Here is a 21,650-nt window from a genome sequence, read left to right as displayed (position 1 = left end):
GCTTCAGTCTTCACGGCTGAAGATGTTACAGAGGTTCCTAAATCTGAGCCAGCCTTTTTAGGCGACAAATCTGAGGAACTCACTCAGATTGAAGTGACATTAGAGGAGGTTTTGGAATTAATTGATAAGCTGAATAGTAACAAGTCTCCAGGACCAGATGGCATTCACCCAAGGGTTCTGAAAGAACTCAAATGTGAAATTGCGGAGTTATTAACAGTGGTTTGTAACCTATCCTTTAAATCCACTTTGGTACCAAATGACTGGAAGACGGCCAATATAACACCAATATTTAAAAAAGGCTCTAGAGGAGATCCTGGCAATTATAGACCGATAAGTTTAACATCAGTACCAGGTAAATTAGTAGAAACACTAGTAAAGAGTAAAATTGCAAGGCACATAGAAGAGCACGAATTGTTGGGCAAAAGTCAGCATGGTTTCTGCAGAGGGAAGTCGTGTCTGTCTAATCTATTAGAATTCTTTGAAGGGGTTAATAAACATGCGGACAAGGGGCACCCAGTGGACATAATATACCTAGATTTCCAGAAAGCCTTTGACACGGTCCCACACCAAAGGCTTTTATGTAAATTAGGTGGTCATGGGATAGGAGGAAAGGTCCTTTCATGGATCGGGAATTGGTTAAAAGACAGAAAACAAAGGGTTGGAATAAATGGTAAATTTTCACAATGGAGGGGGGTAACTAGTGGTGTTCCCCAGGGCTCAGTCCTGGGACTGATCCTGTTCAACTTGTTCATCAATGATCTAGAAAATGAGGTAAGCAGTGAGGTGGCAAAGTTTGCAGATGACACCAAGTTGTTCAGGACAGTCAAAAGCAAAAGGGATTGTGAAGAACTACAAAAAGATCTCAGCAAACTGAGTGATTGGGCAGCAAAATGGCAAATGAAATTTAATGTGGGTAAGTGTAAGGTAATGCATGTTGGAAAAAATAACCCAAATTACACGTACTACATGATGGGGTCAAATTTAGCTACGACAGATCAGGAAAGGGATCTTGGAGTTATAGTGGATAGTTCTCTGAAGACATCCACGCAGTGTGCAGCGGCAGTTAGTAAGGCAAATAGGATGTTAGGAATTATTAAAAAAGGGATCGATAATAAGACAAAAGATATCATACTTCCCCTATATAAAACTATGGTACGCCCACATCTCGAGTACTGCGTGCAGATGTGGTCTCCTCACCTCAAAAAAGATATATTGGCATTAGAAAAGGTTCAGAAAAGGGCGACTAAGATGATTAGGGGCTTGGAAAGGGTCCCATATGGGGAGAGGCTAGAGAGACTGGGACTTTTCAGTTTGGAAAAGAGGCGATTGAGGGGCGATATGATAGAGGTATATAAAATCATGAATGGTGTGGAGAAAGTGAATATAGAAAAATTATTTACCTTTTCCCATAATACAAGAACTAGGGGACACCAAATGAAATTGATGGGTAGTAGGTTCAAAACTAATAAAAGGAAATTTTTCTTCACACAGCGCACAGTCAACCTGTGGAACTCCTTGCCCGAGGAGGCTGTGAAGGCCAGGACTCTATTAGGGTTTAAAAAAGAGCTTGATAAATTTTTGCAGGTCAGGTCCATAAATGGCTATTAGCCAGGGATAAAGTATGGTGCCCTAGCCTTCATAACAAGGGCAGGAGATGGATGGCAGGAGATAAATCACTTGTCTTCTGTTCTCCTTCTCTGGGGCACCTGGCATTTGCCACCGTCGGCAGATGGGATGCTGGGCTTGATGGACCTTTGGTCTGACCCAGTATGGCCATTCTTATGTTCTTATGTTACCTGAAATATTTGTGAAATATAATTCCTGTCCCAGTTACACGTCCCATTGAACCCCTCTTTTAGTTCCCTGTCAGTGACTCACGCAGACATCTCTGTGCCTTCTTCCACACTGCCCCTTACACATGGAATATTCCATCAGAACCAGTCTATAGGCCACTGCCCTCTCATCCACCAAAGCCCTCCTCCAGAGCCATCTCTGCTGCAAACCCAGAGGAAATCAATCCATGAATCAGGAGGACATGAGGGGAACAGGACACAGCTGACCCTTATAATTATCTAGAACAAATGCAGCTACCCACCCATTAGAGTTGACTGAATTTGACTTTATCCCTCATTCTCTGTTGTCCCTATTTATTTTAGGTCTCAGTGTGAAAAGACATATATATATATATATATATTATACTTAACTTCGCACATGCAACTAGCCCTACTGAAGCCCATGCGACAAGTCACAGACATTAACTTAGTATGTGCTCAAATCTTCACAGGGTTAGGCCCTTTTTCCAAGCTCTCTGACGTGGGGATTATGTTTTCTGACGTATTGGTACGGCACAATGGGCCTCTGATCCTGACAGGGGCTTCTAAGGCTACTACTACAAGAAATATTAACTGTCACCTTGAGAGAGAAAGAGTGATGTTGACGAGGAAATTCTGGAGATGGCTGAGAAATTCTGTGGACCCTTTAACTAGCAAAACACGTACCAGTCAACAGCAATAGCCAACGAATACCACTCACCGGCATCAACAGCTGGGCACTTGCGGATAGTGAAGATCTGACCTAAGTCCTCCTCTTCCTCAGGGAGGCCCTTCTGAAGACGCTGCAGTTTGCGCAGGCTCTCACTACGCTGATGTTTCATGGAGCGCACATGCTGGATAAGGTTCAGCTTGGCCTTAGTGGAATAGTTACAGAGGACACAGTGATAATAGCAGCTTTCGCCCTCAACTCCGCTCTCATGGTGCTGAAGGTGCTGTGAAGAACAAAGCAGAGACACATGAGTGACAGAGTTAGAAAGCGACCCACCCCCAGCTCATGTGGGCTGCAGCTCTTCAAGCTGCAAAGAACTTTCTGGGAAAGTCAGTAGCAGGAACATACCTGGATCATGAGCAAGAGCGAGAACTTCCTCTCTTGGCAGTACTCTGAAGGTATCATGGGTGGGGGATTGCCTTGAACTGCTGTCCTGTCTGACAGAGACAGCTTTTAGAGAGGGGCTGGGCTGACTCCGGGCAGACAAGCCGTACAAGCGACATAGCACTGTTTGCTGTGTTTTATTAAAGGGTGCCAGTGTGCTCAGCACTGACCAGAACACAGCCCAATCCCTGAGCCCCCCTGCCATCCTTCAGCTTGCAAGTACAGACCAAACACAGGAGGATCTGAACCAACAGCAACCCTCCATTTTGCTCTGTGCTTGGAGGATAGTTCAGTGATCACAGCAGCACAGGACAAGCCCCTGATTTCCTCAGCCACTGAATTCCAGCAGAAACCATCTCTTCTGACCCCACAGTTATAGTTGAACATCAGGGTCACCCCTCATTTTAAATCCAAAGCTCTCATCATGCCACACAAATCTGCAACAACTCACTGCTTGTCGCTGGCAAGCAGAAGTACAAAATCAGGGAGCTGAGCCTCACATATGTGAAAGAAGTGAACCCTCTGTCACATATCAGAGAGGTAGCCGTGTTAGTCTGTAGCTTTGAGAACAACAAGAAGTCTTGTGGCACCTTATAGATTAACAGATATTTTGGAGCATAAGCTTTTGTGGGAAAAGACCTGTTTCATCAGATGCATGATTTGGGGGTGGTTTCAGAGGGGTACTTAAAGAGACCCCTTTACTGGGACCTCACTCTTTAAATACCCCTCTGAAACCACCCCCCCACTCATGCATCTGATGAAGCAGGTCTTTGCCCACGAACGCTTATGCTCCAAAATATCTGTTAGTCTATAAGGTGCCACAAGACTTCTTGTTGTCCTCTGTCACATATCTCTGCAAATACTGAGTGCCTCCATCCCTCCTCTGCTGTGTCCCACACTTGGATGCCTGGCTACACAGGAGGGCCCAGGGCTGGAGGAACTGAAAGCTGGGTTTACAGGGGGCCTCATGCCCCATAGAACTACATGTTGAATTGCTAAAGTCAACTTGACAGTGAACACACAACTCTTCAGGCTGATGAGGCCCCATATGCATTGTGCATCAGTGCTCGTCTCCCACAGCTGAAAGGCACTGAAGCCTTGCTGAGGTGACAAATGTTACGGATTGGGGTTGTGCCAAAAGAGCCTGAGAAGATTTGGCTCAGGGGAAAGAAGTACATGACAGAGAAAGCTGAACTCCATGAGTCTTCCTATACCTGGGCAGGTTCAAACAGAATGCCCCACATTTTGCTTCCATGGGAAGATATCAGGGAAAGGAGCATGTGCTGGAAGTAGTATGGCAGCAGCAATGGAGATCAAGCCTTTTCACTGAAAGAAAATGACCAATTGCACATTAAAAACTGTTCACAGCCAAAGTGCGGAACTCATCAAGATTTTGTCTCAGTAAAGCTGTTCTAGGAAGGAAGTCAGAGCAGGAACTCTGATTGTATGTCAAACAGACAGAATTACAATCTGATAGGTGCTCAACTAAGAATAAAACAAAAGCAGCCCTTGAATGCAACAAACCAATTCACAGGAACCCTGGAAAAAGCCTCTGAGAACAGACTTGCTGAGTATGTGCATCCCACACAAAGAAAGCTTTAACGTCTGCCACCCCAGGTTCCATTCCCTGGAGTAGGACAAAAGCAGCAGAATGAACTGAAGGATGGACTCTGTTCGCTCAGGGTCTCAGAATTTGGTATTTGTGCCACCAGGACTTAGGAGGCATCTGCATGCAGCAGAGCAAATACTTTTCTTCTGGCCCAACTGTGCAAGAAATTCTTGTGGTTGTTGTACTTGCAGTAGGAGAGTCCTAGAGAAATCTGACCTGGACATGACAAGACAAGGGGCTGGCTGGGTGAGGCAACACGCTCTCAAATCTCTGCTCCCATCCGTGTTTTACATTTGAAGCAGTTGCTCCTTTCCTGGCTTTGTCAAAGGCTAGGTTACTGCATGAAAACAGTAGAGATGTGAGCAGAGTAAAACGCCCACGAGAGAAAGAGAGAGTGTGTGCGCGCGCGCTCGGGCAAGATTCTTTCAGTTCTCTAGCAGGAGCCTCCTTTTCAAATAATTCAGAGCAAGCTACGGAAAAGCAGATTCTCTCTCCCTCTTCAAGAGAGATCCCATTGCAGACCTAGCTTCCACCAGAGGACAGTTCTCCCCCAGATCAGCAAATTAAGCCTGTCAGTTCTCAGACATGGAGTCCCCAGCAGACTGCGGAAAGGAGGAAATGTTATTTACCACATTGCTGGGACTCCCCAAGTCCGGAACAATGAATTCTTAGAGAAAAACACAGGCAAGAATTTCTCCCATCAGCTACGCAGAGGTGCCACAGCTCAGGCCTGCTATGTCTCTCTTTTTTTTGGGCAGAGTTGGTACTGTTCCTTACATTTTGCACTAGCATTCCCTATTCACACAGCATTTATTTCTTGCCTAGGGAGGTGAGACAGACATCCAAGGTCAAAGGCCAAGGAAGAATTCTCAGGCCAAGCCAACTGTGGCTTAACAACCCACCTCTGCTTTAGACTTTATCAATAACCCAACTCCTCTCCAATAATGCCCTGCACTGCGAGCCTGGAAGTCTCCATTCTTAGCACGCAGCCCTAACCCCACACCTCACCCTCAATATTAGGCCTGGAAATCCTTCTTTCCCATTTATCCTACATATGGAAATTTAAGTCAATCAGCCTCTGGCTGCTTTTGCAAGCTCAAAAAGCATTACCCACATGAAGCTAGGTTATTCTAGACTTAGACAGTTGCCCTGTACCCACCGATGATGGCTTATGTACAGCTGTCCTGCTAAAGCAAGGGTGGGGAGCCTTTTTCAGTTGGGGGGCACTGACCCACAGAAAAATCAGTTGGGGGCCACATCGGAAAGAAACAAAACCCAACAAACATGGTCCCTGTCTGAGACAGAAAGACACATCCCTCATTCTCCTGGCACACCAGCCCCAGAGCCTAGGGGAGCCAGGGTTAGTAGATTTTGTGACACCCCCATCACCAGGCTCTGAGGTGGGGCCAAAATGAGGGGTTCAGTGTGGGAGAAGGCTGCCAGGAAGTGGGCTTGGAGTGTGGGGTCTGTGTGGGAAGCAAAGGTGCAGGTGTGGGCTGGGGTGAGGGTTCATGGCAATGGGGGTGCAGGAGTGGGCAGGGGTGGGGGGTTCTGGGCAATGGCAGGGAACTTACCTGGTGCTGCTTCCCAAGGGCACCTGTGGTTCCATGTCCCCCATTGCTCCCACACAGGAGAGGGGGAGCAGTAGTGGTGGCACACAGAGCCACTTCTTTCCTTCACCAAGCAGAGCTCAAGGGCCAGATCCGGCCCAGACTTGCCTGATCCTGGTCCGTGAGGCTTGGGGCTCCTCATGCCCCAGCCCTGCAGCATCCCGGATGCTGGACAGTGGGACATAGGTTCCCCACCCCTGTGCTGATGACACACATTACCCAGCTCATTATGTCTGGCTGACAGGGATCGGCAGTAGGGTGCCAGAGATAAAGCAATCCTTCCAACCCAAGGACATGCTTAAAACTAGGATAGGAAGTGAAGCTGCTGCTTTTGACCAGAAATGGCAGGTGAAGCGAATACATTTATTCCTGATTCAGCTAATTAGAACAGCCTCACCTGGGATCACAATGTATTTGATCAAATTCCCTCTAATATCCGAGCACTTCGAGGCTCCAATCCCTCCAAGTGCCCTCAAAGAATTTTGCCGAAGCTTGCTCTCTTTTGTGGGTGTTTTACTCTGCTCTCATCTCTACTTTTTTCTTGCAATAACTTAGCATATGACATAGCCAGAAAAGGAGCAACCGCTTCAAATATAAAACACAAAGGATGACAGAAGGGAACATCCTGCCTAGCTCAGCCAGCCCAGTATCTTGTCACACAAGACCAGGATTTCTTGCTCCCCTAGGCCACAAATATTTGCTTCCCTACGTGCAGAAGCCTCCAAAGTCCAAAGTCCTTGTAAGTCCTGGTGGCACAAATTTTAAGTCCCTGAGTACAGAAACAGATGTAGAAATTGCTTAATTGTTTCATGTAGCCAGTTTCCTTTCTCTGATTGCCACCAGGACCTGCTGCTTAAGATGGTGCACAAAACCCCAAGAGGGCAATTTTGGAATAAGCTGACCACAAGGGGATTTTCTTCCTGGGCCCAGTGACAGGCTAGCTTACATGGGGTCAGAAATTCTGACAGCTCCCTCCTCACCGGCAAGATTCACAACCACCACTTCTGGAGAAGCTTTTCACTAGGTATTTCCTGTCCACTGCCACCGCTACCCTATACCACACAAGTTTTATGGACATAGTTGCTACGCGAAACCGAGGCACAATTTTCAGTGGTCTGATTGGTGGAAGTGGAGAAGGGCTTTACCTCCCTGGGGCAAATATATTTTTAAACAACTTAATAAATGTGTCTTGTCATTTGCAGTGTTCCATCTCCAAGAGCATCTTGTTTTCTGGATGTAGGGTGCAGCCAAGAGGCCCTGTTCTCTCAGGCTAGCTTTATGTGCTGCTGTATCCTGAAGTGAAGTCAAAATCCTCTGTCACCTACATCAGTCTGCCAAGGAAATGACAGCAGCCATAGGCTTACTACTTTGATTTCACTGCAGTATTACACTAGGGGAGAGAAGTGGATGAAAGTCACACATCTGCAATTTTTAGCTGGGGTTTTACTGAAAAAGCCGAAACCCACAAACAGAGAAGTACAGCCAATGGGCCAGTATGTAGCAAGCTGTCCCCACATGAGAATTTTTCCCTTACACCAGGGGTGAAGAAACTGAGGAGTGGGCCCTAAAATGTTGTGTGGGGGGGGGCACACAGCACAAGTGGCTGCTATATGTCAGGCTCATCCATCTCACTAAAAATGTTGAAATATGATACTGGTTTTAGGTATATGTATTCACAATTATACAACCAATTAATAAAGGTTTTACATTCTACAGACTTATTTTCTTACACATCCCCAAAGGGTTTTTGTTCTTACGAACATAACTGAAATTTCCATCAGTTTGGATTTACATTACTCATGTTTGTGGGGGGCAGGAGGGCGAACTGTAAGGAAGAAAAGTGGAGCTCATTATAAAAAGTTTGCTCACCCCTGCCTTACACTAAGCACAAATTCACAAGACACAACAAGAACTTTCATTAGAAGCGAATTCATCTTAGGGGAAAAAAACCCAAAAGAATACATTGTTCCTAAGGAAAACTAACCAACTTCGGTCAGAGAACATTAATTTCTGTAATTCTGGAGGGGATGTTCACCCCCTGCCCTCCCACCCCACCTTCTAACAATAGGAAACTACTAACATCTGGTTCTTCACGCATGGAATGCAAAATATTGATTAGATTTAGTCAAAGCTCCACTTTAAAGTAGAAACAGACAGAAGTACATTTTGATAGAAGCCATAAGGGTCACAAGTGAAGCTTCCCAGGGGAATAAGGCCTATTACTGTACACACACTAACCACACTGCAACACATACAGCTCACAACACCTACTCTTATACACAAACACAAAAACAACCCTTCCCAGCCCTTCAGTGAGGAAACATCTAGTCTCACGAGAAGCCATCTGCTGTCCCTGTAACAGACACTGCCGGGGAAGGGTTACAATGCCAAAAGCATTTTAGGGTGTATAGATACTAGAACATTTTTGAAGCCCTGGAGGAAACACATCTGTATGTTACCATTGTTAGTATCTTGCGACAGAACATTGCTCATTCTTTAGCAGCAGAAGCTCATCAGAAAACTCTGGACATTTGCTTTGAGAAATGGATTTCTCTATTTTATTCCTCCATCAAACATACACTGTGATTCTGTCCTCAGTTTAAAACAGGGATGGGGAGGATGGGGAATGTTTTTTGGGTCAGGGACACAGATCCAGAGAAAAAAACAGTTGGGGACCACACCCACCCACACCAAAACTCTCCACACAATCCTCAGTTATATATATCACCCACCCCCAAGATGTCTCACTCCCCTCACATTCCAGCTCTCTGGGGCTCAGGGCTTCCACAGGAAGGATTAACTCTTCTGGGGACCTGAGGCTAGCAGATTTCATGTGCCCCTTCTCACTCTGGAATGCTGACGCTGGGTGGCAGGGAGGGTGCAGGCGTGTACTGGAGGTTGGGGGTGGGGTTCTATGAGGAAGGTAGGGTACAGGAGCAGGCTGAAGGCAGCGTGTAGGTGTAGGGTGAGAGTATGGGGCCTGGGCAGGAGAAGTGGTGTCTGAGGAGGATGAGGGTGCAGCACTTACCTGAGCGGCTCCCTGGGGACATGTGTGACTCTGCTCCCCCCACTGCTCCCATTAGCCATCATTTCAGCCAACGTGAGCAGCGGTGGAAAAAACCTGAAGGTGAGCGCTTCCCTCAGGTGCGGTTTCCCCAGCCAGAGGGGAGGGGATCTGCAGTGTCCCTCCACGGGGGCAGAGAGATGGAAGGCTTGTGGGCTGGATATAGGCAAAGAGGTGCAAGCAGATGATACTCCTTAGACAAACTGTGTACCAGAAAGAGACTGTGTTGGAACCTACTCTGTCGTCTCACTCGTAGGCTGGAAGTCATGTGTTAAATGTCACGCTAGACTGAAATATTACACATCAGTAAAGATGTTATGCCAACACAATGGTTGATGCTATTGGCTTTCAATAAGTTTAGAGTTTGAAAAACATCACCCAGACATTTAGAAACCCAGGGTGTACTGTTAAGACTGCTTCTACAGTAAACCACAGATTTGCATGCAAATAACTAGACAGCCCAGCTTGTAATTCTCTAGTTTCTCAGACAGCTTAAGAGAGTGTTACATAACCCAGTTTAAGGAAGTCAATCTGCTCAGTTGCTGTCTAAGGGCAGGTCTACCCCACAGGCTAAATTCACCCTAACTTACATAACTCCAGCTGTGCAAATAATGTACCTGGAGTCACCAAACCTTAGGCCGACTGCTGGCAGTGTCTCCCTATGCTGTGGATCAACAGAGGCAGGTTCTCCCACCTATTTACCTTAAGGTTCTAGTGTCAGTGGAGTACTGGAATCAATGGAAGTGCATTCAATTTAGTGGGTCTTCACCACGGTTCCCTCTAAGGGAAAGGCAGGTAGGACAGATAGGTTCCTCCACAGTCACTTCCCTCCTGCCCAGACTCCCAACCCTCAGCCTGCCTAATGGCCATGCAGCTGCCTAACACACTCCATGCAAGGGCTCTGTGCAAGAGCTGAGATGCCTCACCCCTCGCCGAGGCACCTCTGGAGGAGAGGCATGCTCCTCTGGCTCTGACAGGGAGCTCCCATAGCCCAAGGGAGAGGAACCTTCTCAAGTTCATTGTCTTTCCCCCACCCAGGTACTCCAGCCATCCCAGGCTGCGTGGGCCTACCGTGGCCAGGAGAGAGGCACCCCTCCTCCAGCCCAACCCAGCTTCACTGGAGTTGCCATGGCTGGCAGAGAGGCGCCTCTATGTTGGCCTGGAGCTCCTGCAGTGAGAGAAGACTGGGTGGCAGCCTCTCTTGGAAGAGCCTGTACCTCAAACCTCTCATCCCTAGCTCCAACCCAGATTCCACCCACCCAGCCTTCACCCCTGCACCCTAACACACTGCCCCAGTCCAGAGCCCGCTCCTGCACTCCAAATCGCTAATCCCCAGCCACATCCCAGGGCCTGCAACCCCAGCCAGAACTGTCATTCCTCTCCTTAACCTGAGCCCCTTCCTACACTTCAAACCCCTTGGTCCCATCCTCACCAGAGATCGCCCAGGTGCACAATGAATTTTGCGATGCACATCAATATGGAGGTGATGTGTCACACATCTCCATGTCAGTGCACGTGGACAAAAAATTAGCATGAACACGGACTAATCTCCAGAGCTGCTCAACTGACCTCCAGTGGATTGACTGCTGTGACATCAGTCTACATAGCAGAGAAGATGTAGCTGGAGTGAAAGATATCAGTTAAGAGAGCGATGGTGAAACTGGCCATCCGACTGATGGACTAACATTCCAATTCCTGCCCACGAACACCTGGCCTGAGCGGCTGAGTATGGGATTGTGCTCTGGTAAATACAAGTATAATGAATGGTCAAAGCCTGTTACTGTGGGCAATGTCATTTTTCAATAATGGAGAGAAGAAATGACACTATACTCCATTTCTTCCTTCCTTCCTTCTCTCCCACTCTTCTTCTCATCCCCGTTCCTTCAACGCCCCCAGCCCCTCCTCCACCTTTCCATTAATCTCCTCCCAACAAACCTCATCCACTGTTTTTTTTTTTTTCGATTATGGAATGACACGACATTGGAAACCAACAGACTGTTTACGCCACATGTATTTTATGCCCCCAACCCCATCTTTCTTTCATATTTAGACTGCAAGCTCTTCAGTGCGAAAACTCTCTCTTACTCTGTACAGCACCTAAGAGAATGGGGCCCTGATCTTAACTAGGGCTGCAAGACACCTCTGCAATATAAATAAACCCATCAAGAAAGAAAACAGTAAAACCTATCCAGGCACTTATGTATGCAATGCTTTTAAATTCAGAGTGTTCACAACTTAGGACACTAAGAAATTATATGTAATTATGCAGTTAACACACAGTTCTTCCACATTTGAACTGTTAATTTGAGTTGAGCGGTCTGCTTTGAATTTGAAAGTGTTCTTTTGAACACGTATAGTAAGTTTATTAGTGCGACTAGTCAGGAGGCCAACTCCTACTGTAGCATTAACACCCAGTACTCACACTCACTGGTGACAGTGCAGTGGAACACAATACTCTCTTCTGCCTGAGATCTGTGCCCCATTTTCTGTGGGTCCAAGTTAAAGGTTTGGTGGATTCTTCACGCACAGGACAACCTTGATTCTGAATTGCTTGCTTTGTAACGTTTCCCGTTTTGTTAGAAACATACCGAGCACTGCCTGCACGCTTCACTACACCTTGCGGGAGCTGGTTTTATTTCAGAAGAGCCTGAAATCGGCTGGAGAAGAGTGCTGCCCTGGCAGAGCTTAGGGATTCCGTAAGATCAGAGTCTCAACTCTAACAAATCTCAGAGGCTCAATGCAGGGATTGTGCTAGCCACAAGAGTAGCTAATCAGTTCCTTCCCCCCCCCCGCCCACGGTTCTCTCCCACACCCCTAAGAGTCCTGGTGCTTCCAGACATTTCTTTCTCTTCACTCTGTGCAGCTTAAACTGGCCAAAAGGTCATGGTAACATATTAGTAATATAAACTTATGGGAAGCATCTCATATCAAGAGTGACAGCTGACTGAGCACTACCCAGTACGTGCAGTCCTTGGCTTTACAACAAATGGCATTTATAATGTTTATAAGCTGACATACCCTTGCGACTTCAAGATGTTCAATCCAGCATGGAGCAGATTCTGGTTCTGAATTATGACGTTTTGATTTGAGATTTTCAGAAACCAATTGTGTCAGAAGCCTGAGGACTGCCCATACTCTCCACAATGTACTGAAGATCAGCATCCAAAAAAGGGGTCTGTACTATTCTTTTAGAACTACTAGATACAAGTTTTCCTCCAAGAGACTTGTGAAAAATAGGACTAATGTTAAAAAGCAAAGACTTACAGCCTTCCTTGTCATACAGCCCTCCTACCAGCCCTGGAGTCACTGTGACTGATGCGCTGGTCAATAGGAGCTAAAAAATTGCGTACATTAAAGAGGGTTCAGAGAATAGCCTCAGCCATGATTAAGGATTGGCAAACGCCTTCTAACGTCTAACTCAAGGAGGCCAACCTTTTCAGCTTCAAAAGGACAAGATTAAGGAGTGACTTGGTATTAAGGAAAATGTTCGCCAGGAGGGTGGGGAAGCACTGGAATGTGTTACCTAGAGAGGTGGTGGAATCTCCATCCCTAGAGGTTTTTAAGTCCCAGCTTGACATAGTCATGACTGTGATGATTTAGTTAGGGTTGATCCTGCTTTAGGCAGGAGGCTAGACTTGATCACCTCATGGGATCCCTTCCCACCCTAGGATTCTATGACTGGTCAGAGTTTGTAGGGACTCTACATTGTGAACAAAAATGGACAGTAGAGCACTCTTCAATCACACAGACAGAGCAGAACACACTCCCCCAGCTGGAAGGTGAAGCTGGACAAACTCAAGCTAGAAAGAAATGACACATTTTTGACAGTGAGATTAGTTACCCAGTAGAGCTATTTACCCAAAGATAGGGTGGATTCCTCACCAACTGGCAATTAGAAAAATATCCACTCTTGATTTTGTAAGAGATTTGCTTGCATCACAAAAGGAATCATTCAGGGGAGTTCTCCAGGCTGTGTTATACCGGAGAGCAGCACAGATGATCACAGTGGTTCCTTCTGGCCTTATAACCTACTAAGACGCCAAAATACTTATCTCAAGAACTTGAGGCTAAGATCCATGTATGCAGACTACTGTGACTAAGGACAGGGATCAGAGGCCACAGAAGATCTCAGATGCCTCAAATTTCCCCCTTTCCCTACAGCTCAGAACCATACACTGCACTAAATAAATCATACAATTCTCATACACAAGAATTTAGATCTTAATGAAAGTCATGTGGAAGCAGCTGTCTACTGGTGGTCCATTCCCCATAAAAATCAGAACTGGCTGAATTCATCTTGCTCTCCTTTCACACTTGCAGCCCCTGCTGGAATTTCCTGGAGCCACCTGAGAAGCTGGGGAAGCTAACTACAGCGAGAAAACATGCTGCCAGACATCGGAAAGGGCGTGGCCTGCTCACCACTAGCCCTCTGGTGGGCATGCTTGTCTATATGTCTGCAGGAACAAGGAATCATTTATTTTCACTGTAGCATGTTCAAAAGCATAACTTTCACTATTTTAAATTCCTCCTTCAACAGCAAACTGATCATAACATAGTGCTCGCCACACCCTCACCTTGAAAGCCCTTGGTTTCCTTGCTTTTATACAGGTCTCCAGGCAGGAATGCCCGCCTCGCTCTTCACACAGTATGAAATCCAGTCCTTCTTCCCACACCTATCTGCAGTCAGATTCATTGGTCATTTTTGTATCCAGAAATCACAGTCTTCACTCTAAGTTTTCTCTCCAAACTCAAAATCTCCCCCAAGTATTGAACAACCCATGAGGTTTTTAAAAATAATTGTAGGTCTTTATTTGCCTTTGGGCCCTTCAAGGTTTATGTTGCCTACATTTTTTACACAACTATAAGGGCTAGAAACATATTTTTCTCCCGAAATAAAACTGAGATTTTGATGTGGCAACAGCCACTGTAGCTCAGACCTTAAGAAAAAAAAATCAAACACCACAAGCAATGTTCCCGCTAATCTTTTACATTCATTTTATGTCCACTGAGGCATGTATGGATATGCACCACCACTGGAAACAAAACCTAGCTGTGGGTGCTCTGCTAATCAGCTGGGCAGCATCTGAATCCTCCTGTGTGGCCCCACATGCACGTATCTTACAGGAAAAATTGATCTCTGGGGACAATACGCTGTTGCGAAGGTTCTCTCTGCAGGTCTTCGATTTCTTTGGCCTCTAAAAAGGATCTTCTCATTCTTAAATCCCACTTAGCAGTAAGTGAACCCACCTACCAGTATCCCTTGGCAGTAATTATAGTGCACCTTTAAACACCTGACAACACCATCACTGAGAAGAGCCCTTTGTCTCTGCACATAGTACAAGTCTCCTTGAAGGCAACGATTCATAGATTCCAAGGCCAGTAAGGACCATTTAGAGCTAGTCTGAAATCCTGTAAAACACAAGGCAAAGAACCCGCTCAAAATAACTCCTACAGCAAATCTTTTAGAAAAACACCTGACCATGATTTTAAAATTGCCAGTGACAGCAAATTTACCATGACCCTTGGTAAATTGTTGCAGTGGTTAATTACTCTCACCATTAACAATTCACACTTTAGTTCCAGTTTAAATTTGTCTAGCTGCCATTTCTAACCTGTGGATGGTGTTATGTACTTCGTTCTGCCAGACTGAAACACTTACATTGAACATTCACAGCCCATATGGATACCAATCAAGTCAACCCTTAGTCTTCTATTTGTAAGACAGAGTCAGAGTTCAATCTGTTTCTCCAAGGGAAACTTCTGTTCTTCTGATCATTCTCTTGGCTCTTTTCAGAGCCCTCTCCAATATACCAACAACCTTCTTGAATTCTAGGTGCCACAACTAGACACAGTATTCCCTACCAGTGCCAAATGTATGGCCATAGGGGTTCCTGTGCCTCCCCTAGCCACCTTCAGCCCCTGAGTGACTCCTAGCCCCTCAATGTGACTCCTCTGGCCCCCTCCAGACCCCAAGAATGACTCTCCTAACCCGAACGTAACTCCTCTAGCCCCCTGCAGCCCCTCAGTGTGACTCCCCAAGCCCTGATTGTGGGGTTTAAGCCTGGGGGAGCAGTTTGGGAATGAGTGTCTTTCCACCACCACAACTCTGATTAACCATAGTAAATCTAGTGTTATTATTTTGTTAGTGTATTTCCCCTTTTCTATGAAATGACTATTATGAATATATAAACATGAGAGGGCACAATTATATATTCTTGCCTCCAGTGTAAAATTAGCTAAATTACAACTTTGCCTCCACCCCTACCCCCCCTCCTATTTTTGAAGTGCCTTGGGTCATCAGATCTTCCTGAATTGTCAAAATAGGTCCCCATATGAAAAAGGTTGGGAACTGCCACCCTACGTTCTTTGTTTCTAGACGTATATATTTACATTTAGCCACATAGTGCTTGTGTTGGGTTTGCCATGCAATCGAAATCACCCTGAAGCAGGGATCTTTCCTCTTCGTGATTTACCACCCGCGCCTCCCATTTGTGTGACATCTGCACATTTTATCAGTGATGATTTTATATTTTTTTCCAGGTCATTGATGTAAATGTTACATGGCATAGGGCCAAGAACAGAGCTGCTTGATGACTATTTCCCATTTACAATTACATTTTGACACCCATCAGGTAGCCAGTTCTTAATCCAATTAATGTGTGCCATGTTAATTTTATATCATTTTAGTCTTTTTAATTAAAATGCTGTACAGTACAAGATCAAATGCCTAGAGAAGTCTAAGTATATTAATGCTGTTATTTTTATCATAGAAACTTGTTATCTCAAAGACACATCATCAAGGTAGTCTGCAGGATCTGTTTTCCTTAACGCCGTGTTTACTTGCATTAATTACTTTACCCTCTTTTAGTTACTTATTGAGTCTGGCCCAGCCTGTTGCAAGAGCAAGCCGTCATGCACTGGAAGGGTGAGACCCATCACACCCGCTTCATAATCTGAAGAGGGAAAACGAAAAGCTTACCAAATGACCTCTTGGGCCTGCCATCTCTCTTTTGTCCCCAGTTATATGCCAGTAGAGGGAGGCAATGTAGGGGAGATGTCCCCATCTGGGATTAGAGCAAGATGGAAGGTGGCTGGTCTAGACATGCCTTTTCTGGTGGCCAGGTAGCTGTTCCTTTTGGTGGATAGGGAAGGACAATACCTTTGGCTGCTCTGAAGTGCTTTTGAACTCCCCACACAATCAACCCAGACAAACACCCAGCAGGCTGGGATTTGCTCCCCCACCCCTTTAAGTCTCATTAAAAGCCAATACTGTTCAGCCTACAGATGGAGAGCTCAGCATGGATTTTACCGACCGTTAAATCAACCAGCAAGCGTAGCCAGCAAACTCTGTGGCACTTTAACTTTAAATAATGCAATAATTATTGAATTTCCTTTTTATAACTGAAGTGCTGGAATGTAAACAATGGGGCTGTAATTGCAGGAAAGGGGATCAATAGAGGCAATCGTTTTCAGCCATGTTAATTGTAAATACAATTGCTCCAAGATGTCAGCCTTGTTCTTCTCACTCCCAGAATCACCCTAACGGATGACAGAGCCCAACTTTCCCATTACAGCTGCTCGTTCCTCTAAGAGGTTCTCAATCAGGTCTGATCAATCTGTCAAGATAATGCATGGAGTAAGTAAGACTCTTCCAAACACAAATTCCTAATCAATACCCCGGAACAGCTTAATGAGGAGGGGCTAAAGCCCAGGGGGAGGCAACAGAACGAGTTTTCGCTGTCTTTGGCAGGCTGGCTTCTTCACATGGCCTTCCCTAAACTGATCAGCTCTTAACAAGGACATTGTTTACACTGGCCTCAGTGAGCAGCAAGCCCCCCATAATCCCGAGGGAAGGATGGACACACAACAGCACAGACTAACAGAAGATAAAATGGGCCAAATTAGGTTTAAAGTGGACCTTTTCCTCTATGTGGCTGAACTGCACAATTGGCCTGAGAACACAAAGTTATCACGCTCTGCAGAGGAGTCATGCAGGTGAAGGACTCCGCATGCTCACTACCCGCAGAAAAGTATCACCAGCCCGGCCGACTTCTTTAGCAAGTCCCCAAAAGCCTTTGTTTAGCACTGCCCACCAGCTGCTTCCGCTCACTGCAAGACATGGATGGAGAGGAGGAAAACACTGTTGGTTCTCAGCCTAGAGACCCAACAACAGGAGGAGAAGTGAACAGAGTGACACAGGTGGCTGAAGGTGCCAGTCTCTTTCCAGCATATTATTTTTTAGCCTCATGAGAGCACCGTCAGGTTCAGGTGCCACTTCATGGATGAGGACCCCATGGGCAAAGCACTGTGTAAACATAAAGCCAGAGGCAGTTGAAGTAAGGGACTTGGCTCACTTGGCCTCCTGTGTGTGGTCATGATCTTCTCTTTCCCCACACTATTCCATTCCAAGACCAGCAGCCATGCCAGAGCAACTCCTTTCTACCAACACCATTTCCAAGAGCTTTCCCGTTCCCTGGCGTCTGAACAGGCACCACAGAATGCTCTCACAAGCAGTGCTCCAATACCTGGGCAGAGGAATGTGCAGGGGCATGCAAGCTCAATAACCAGCAAACAATGACAGTCAATGGTTTGTCTCCTAGTGTCCTAGATATGTGGATCAAAGCTGCTCTAGCCAAGGTTGCTCAGAAACCTCAAGACTTACTTCTTTTGGTCAACAGTTTTCACTTTAAAAATCCAAATGCAAACAAACACCAGATACACCCCATTCAGCACGCTCCACCGCAGCAGTCCACACCCTCTCCATTCTCTCCCTCCTCACCTGTCACTGTGTCTGTGCGTGTACATGAATTACCACTGCACAAACAAACAAAGAGATGGGAGCCGAGTGACCTGAGCACTCTGTGCCACTCCACACACAGCTCTGTCAGTGTTTATAGGCCGAACAGCCCTGACTGCTCAGCAGCAAAGCTCCTCTCAGGATCATCAGCCCTAAGTCTTCAAAACCAGCTGAATCAGACTACCCACTCTCCAATTGTTATGAGCTTAACATTTGTTTAACTTCCACAAAAGGGACACATTTAGGTTTGTCATCTTTTTGTTTGTCTTCTGGTTTCTGAGGCTTTCAGGGGCACTCTGATCAGATCTTCAAGCTTCTCTCCACATCCAAGAGGGCTAGGAATTCTCTTCTTTTTTGCATGAAAGCTCAGATTCTAGTGTAACTACTTGATTCCAGAAGTTGGAACTTCAAAAAGGACACCAAATAGCTTAAGACTCATGATAGTCACAAGAGCTGGCACTATACTTGCCGGCGATCTCCGATCTCCGGAGCCAACAGACTTCTCCTGCTATGTCAACATCCATCTTCTCCCACCCTGCAGCTACTGCAGTGGTATCTGATCACCTATTTACCTTTGTCCCTCAAGATTTTTTGCTGTTTAGCAGGAGAGGAGACAACCATGCTGTTTGCAGGCAACATTAATCTGGAACAATTTACATTTTAGGAGAAAAAGTGTTGAACATAAGTGTAACTGCACCAAGAATAAACAAGAGTCTATATACAAATCAAAACTTAAGAAGGAAGCTGAAATCAGCTGAGCTCAGAAATTAAAATACTGTTGGAAAATTGGCACAGGTGATGTACGTTTTGCAAAAACTACATTACCAGGTAAATTTTCAAACCACTCCATGGAGTTGAGCTATGTAAATGTCACACATGACTAAAGCCTCACAAGAAAACTTGTGCACTGCCGTATCCAGTGTTTACAGTAGCTTTTGCTATCGCAAATGCTGTGACATTTTCAATTGTTTAGTCTCAGCCACTAGATGAATTTTTTGAAACTTTGAGACTAAGCTAAATTAGGGAGGTTTTGCTTGCCACTAACACATAGAGCAAGGGTCAGCAACTCCTGGCATGCATGCCATGAGTGCTGATTTTCATCGGCATGTGAGGTGGGAGCTCAGCCTTGCCCCTGCTCCCCTATACAACTGGGAGCTTGCTCAAAGCCATGCTGTGGGTGGATTAACAAAAGACCAGCTAACGCTACTAATCACAACAGTAAAGCTCTGTATCTTTATTTATTTATTAATGAAGCTGTTGTAAGTAGCGCTATTAGTGACTTTAGAAAGTATCACCGACACTCTGTCTGTAGAGAGGTCAAAAGAACGAGAAGTTCCGTGGCAGCTTATAGACTAACAGACTTATTGGAGCATAACCTTTCCTGAGCGAAGGCCTACTTTGTCAGATCCATCTGATGAAGTGTGTCTTTGCCCACAAAAGTTTATGCTCCAATAAATCTATTAGTCTACAAGGTGCCACAGCACTTCTCGCTGTTTTGGCAGATGCAGACTAAAATGGCTACCTCTGATAAAGGTCAAAAGGTCAGATTTCACCACTCTGCCACAGAAAGGTTGCTGACCCTTGCCTTAACATTTGTGACCAGGAAATTCCCTGTATTTTAAGGAAGAATGTGAAAACTGAGATTGTTATAATTCAAACTCATAAGTGCCTTGAATTTACAGGTGAGCTCAGTATATAAACTCCTGAGATGGGAAACTGAGGCAGGCATTCTGGCTCTAAAAAGATTTACTGGTACAACAGCATGAACAGTGAGCAAATAAAATCACGCTCTGGCATGGATGGGTTTAGGTCAGCTGGGAAAATTAACGGAAGAAGCAGGAGGTGAGATGCTGGCTTATCTGCTGTCCAATCCAGGGCCAGGTTTGGCTATCCAGTACAAAGCCCGTGGGCATGCAGCCCACTCTTTTGAATTGCCATAGAATATTGCAATCTTATCTCTAGTTCACAGCCCACTGTGACCCCCTGGTCTCTCTCGGCATCACCGATTCCCCCTTCTTCCCTTGCCCTAAGTATCCTCATCACAGAGTATTTTCCCCAAGAGTTATTAGCTGCATTTTTATACTGAATCTCATTTGATAATTTACTGCCCATGTTTCCAGTTTTTCCTAGAGAATTATTTCTCTGTCTTTAACAATTTGGTATCATCAGCAAATTACATCAATGCGACCACAAGAGAATCCTAAATATCTCTTGGGAGGATAGGGACACGAACACTAGCATCCCAGAAGAGACCAGCACTGAAGCCATTATCATTCACCTACAACTTCACTGCACTGGTCAGGTGGGTCGAATATCTGGTCAGCGCCTCCCAAAACAGATTCTGTTTCCCAAGTTGGAGGAAGGACAGAGGAGCATTGGAGGCCAGAGGAAGCGATATAAGGACATGCTGAAGGCACGCATGAAAAAGTGCAGCATCAGCATCAACACTTGGGAGAACCTCGCCCAAGACCGTCTCCAGTGGAGAATGGTAATCTGTGAGCGGGTGGTGCAATATGAGAGGTCCTGCCCCAGGGCAGATGAGGAGAGGAGAAGAAAAGAACAGCAAAACCTGCCCTGCATACCTCCAACAGTTACCAACACCTGCCTCTTCTGCAGGTAAGACCTGCGGCTCCAGAATCAGGCTGGTTAGCCATGAACAGACTCACAAATAGGAAGGTAACATGAAAATATCCTACTCATTGTCAAGTGACCACCCAGAGACATCTAGACGCTGTTTAATTCTTCTTTCAGATTATTAAGATACATGTTAATGAACAATGGTTCTACCACATAGCTTTGTACCCTACCAGATACCATTTAAACTCCTGTCACTGCCAAACTGAATGTTTCAGTCATGACTGAGAGAATATCAAATGCTCTAACAAAATTCGAATACCAGACGTCTGCTTTCCTTGTCTGCTAATTTTGAATTTTCAATCAGAGTTACAATATGTAACAGAGAGAAAGCTGTGCTAGTCTATATACTATCAAACCAAAAAGCAGTCCCGTAGCACTTTAAAGACTAACAAATACACAAACAAAAACAAATTATTTTGTTAGTCTTTAAAGTGCTATAGAACTGCTTTTTTGTTTTGATAGTTATGATAATGGTTACTACTGTGGAAAAATCCCAGGGCACCTGGATGAAAGTGTGTTTTATTCCTGCTCCCTGGCCAAGTCAAAGCTCAGATGGATACCTTCTATTCATCTTCCTCTCCTCAATAGTCCATGTCTATTAAAAGAGTTGCTTATTTCTACCCTAGACAACACTACATTTCAGTAGCAGGAAAAGCAAATGCCATAGATCCCTTACTTTTGCCACCTTATGCTGTTATGAGGCTGAATTAATGATTCTAAAGTGCTTTGTGATCCTCAGCTGATGTTCAAACCCAGATTAATAAAACAGAAATTGATGCTACTGAATAAATCCAGCAGGCCAGCTCTAAGTGATTGCAAGTGCAGTGAGGGGGGAAGAAGAAGACCTGGATTATTTATTTTCCCTGTCACCTCTGAAATACATGTGTGTCTGCGCGCACACACACAACGCAAATCCTCTTTAGCGCACTTTGACCTCTGACAAACATGTATCTTTTGTTCAGAGGATCTTTAACAGACTCCCATGGAGTTTTTGTAACCATACTGACC

The 21,650-nt window shown here is 45.4% G+C and overlaps 1 protein-coding gene across 11 annotated transcripts in view; it reads right to left on the bottom strand.

Annotated features, from left to right (window-relative positions):
- Positions 1-21,650, bottom strand: part of ZFHX3 (zinc finger homeobox 3) — a 327,850-nt gene that overhangs the window by 136,901 nt on the left and 169,299 nt on the right. For all 11 annotated transcript variants that reach the window (XR_012647534.1, XM_075009156.1, XM_075009159.1 and 8 more), the window contains one exon: positions 2,533-2,764. Coding sequence is in view for 10 of the 11 variants with exons in the window: in XM_075009156.1 (XP_074865257.1) it covers positions 2,533-2,764 (232 nt within the window). In the remaining variant the exon portion in view is untranslated. The remainder of the gene's footprint in view (positions 1-2,532; positions 2,765-21,650) is intronic.

This window comes from Carettochelys insculpta, chromosome 14, assembly GCF_033958435.1.
Source record: "Carettochelys insculpta isolate YL-2023 chromosome 14, ASM3395843v1, whole genome shotgun sequence".
NCBI lineage: Eukaryota > Metazoa > Chordata > Testudines > Carettochelyidae > Carettochelys > Carettochelys insculpta.
Note: the sequence above shows the minus strand (reverse complement) of the source record. Positions and strands in the feature narration are given on the sequence as shown.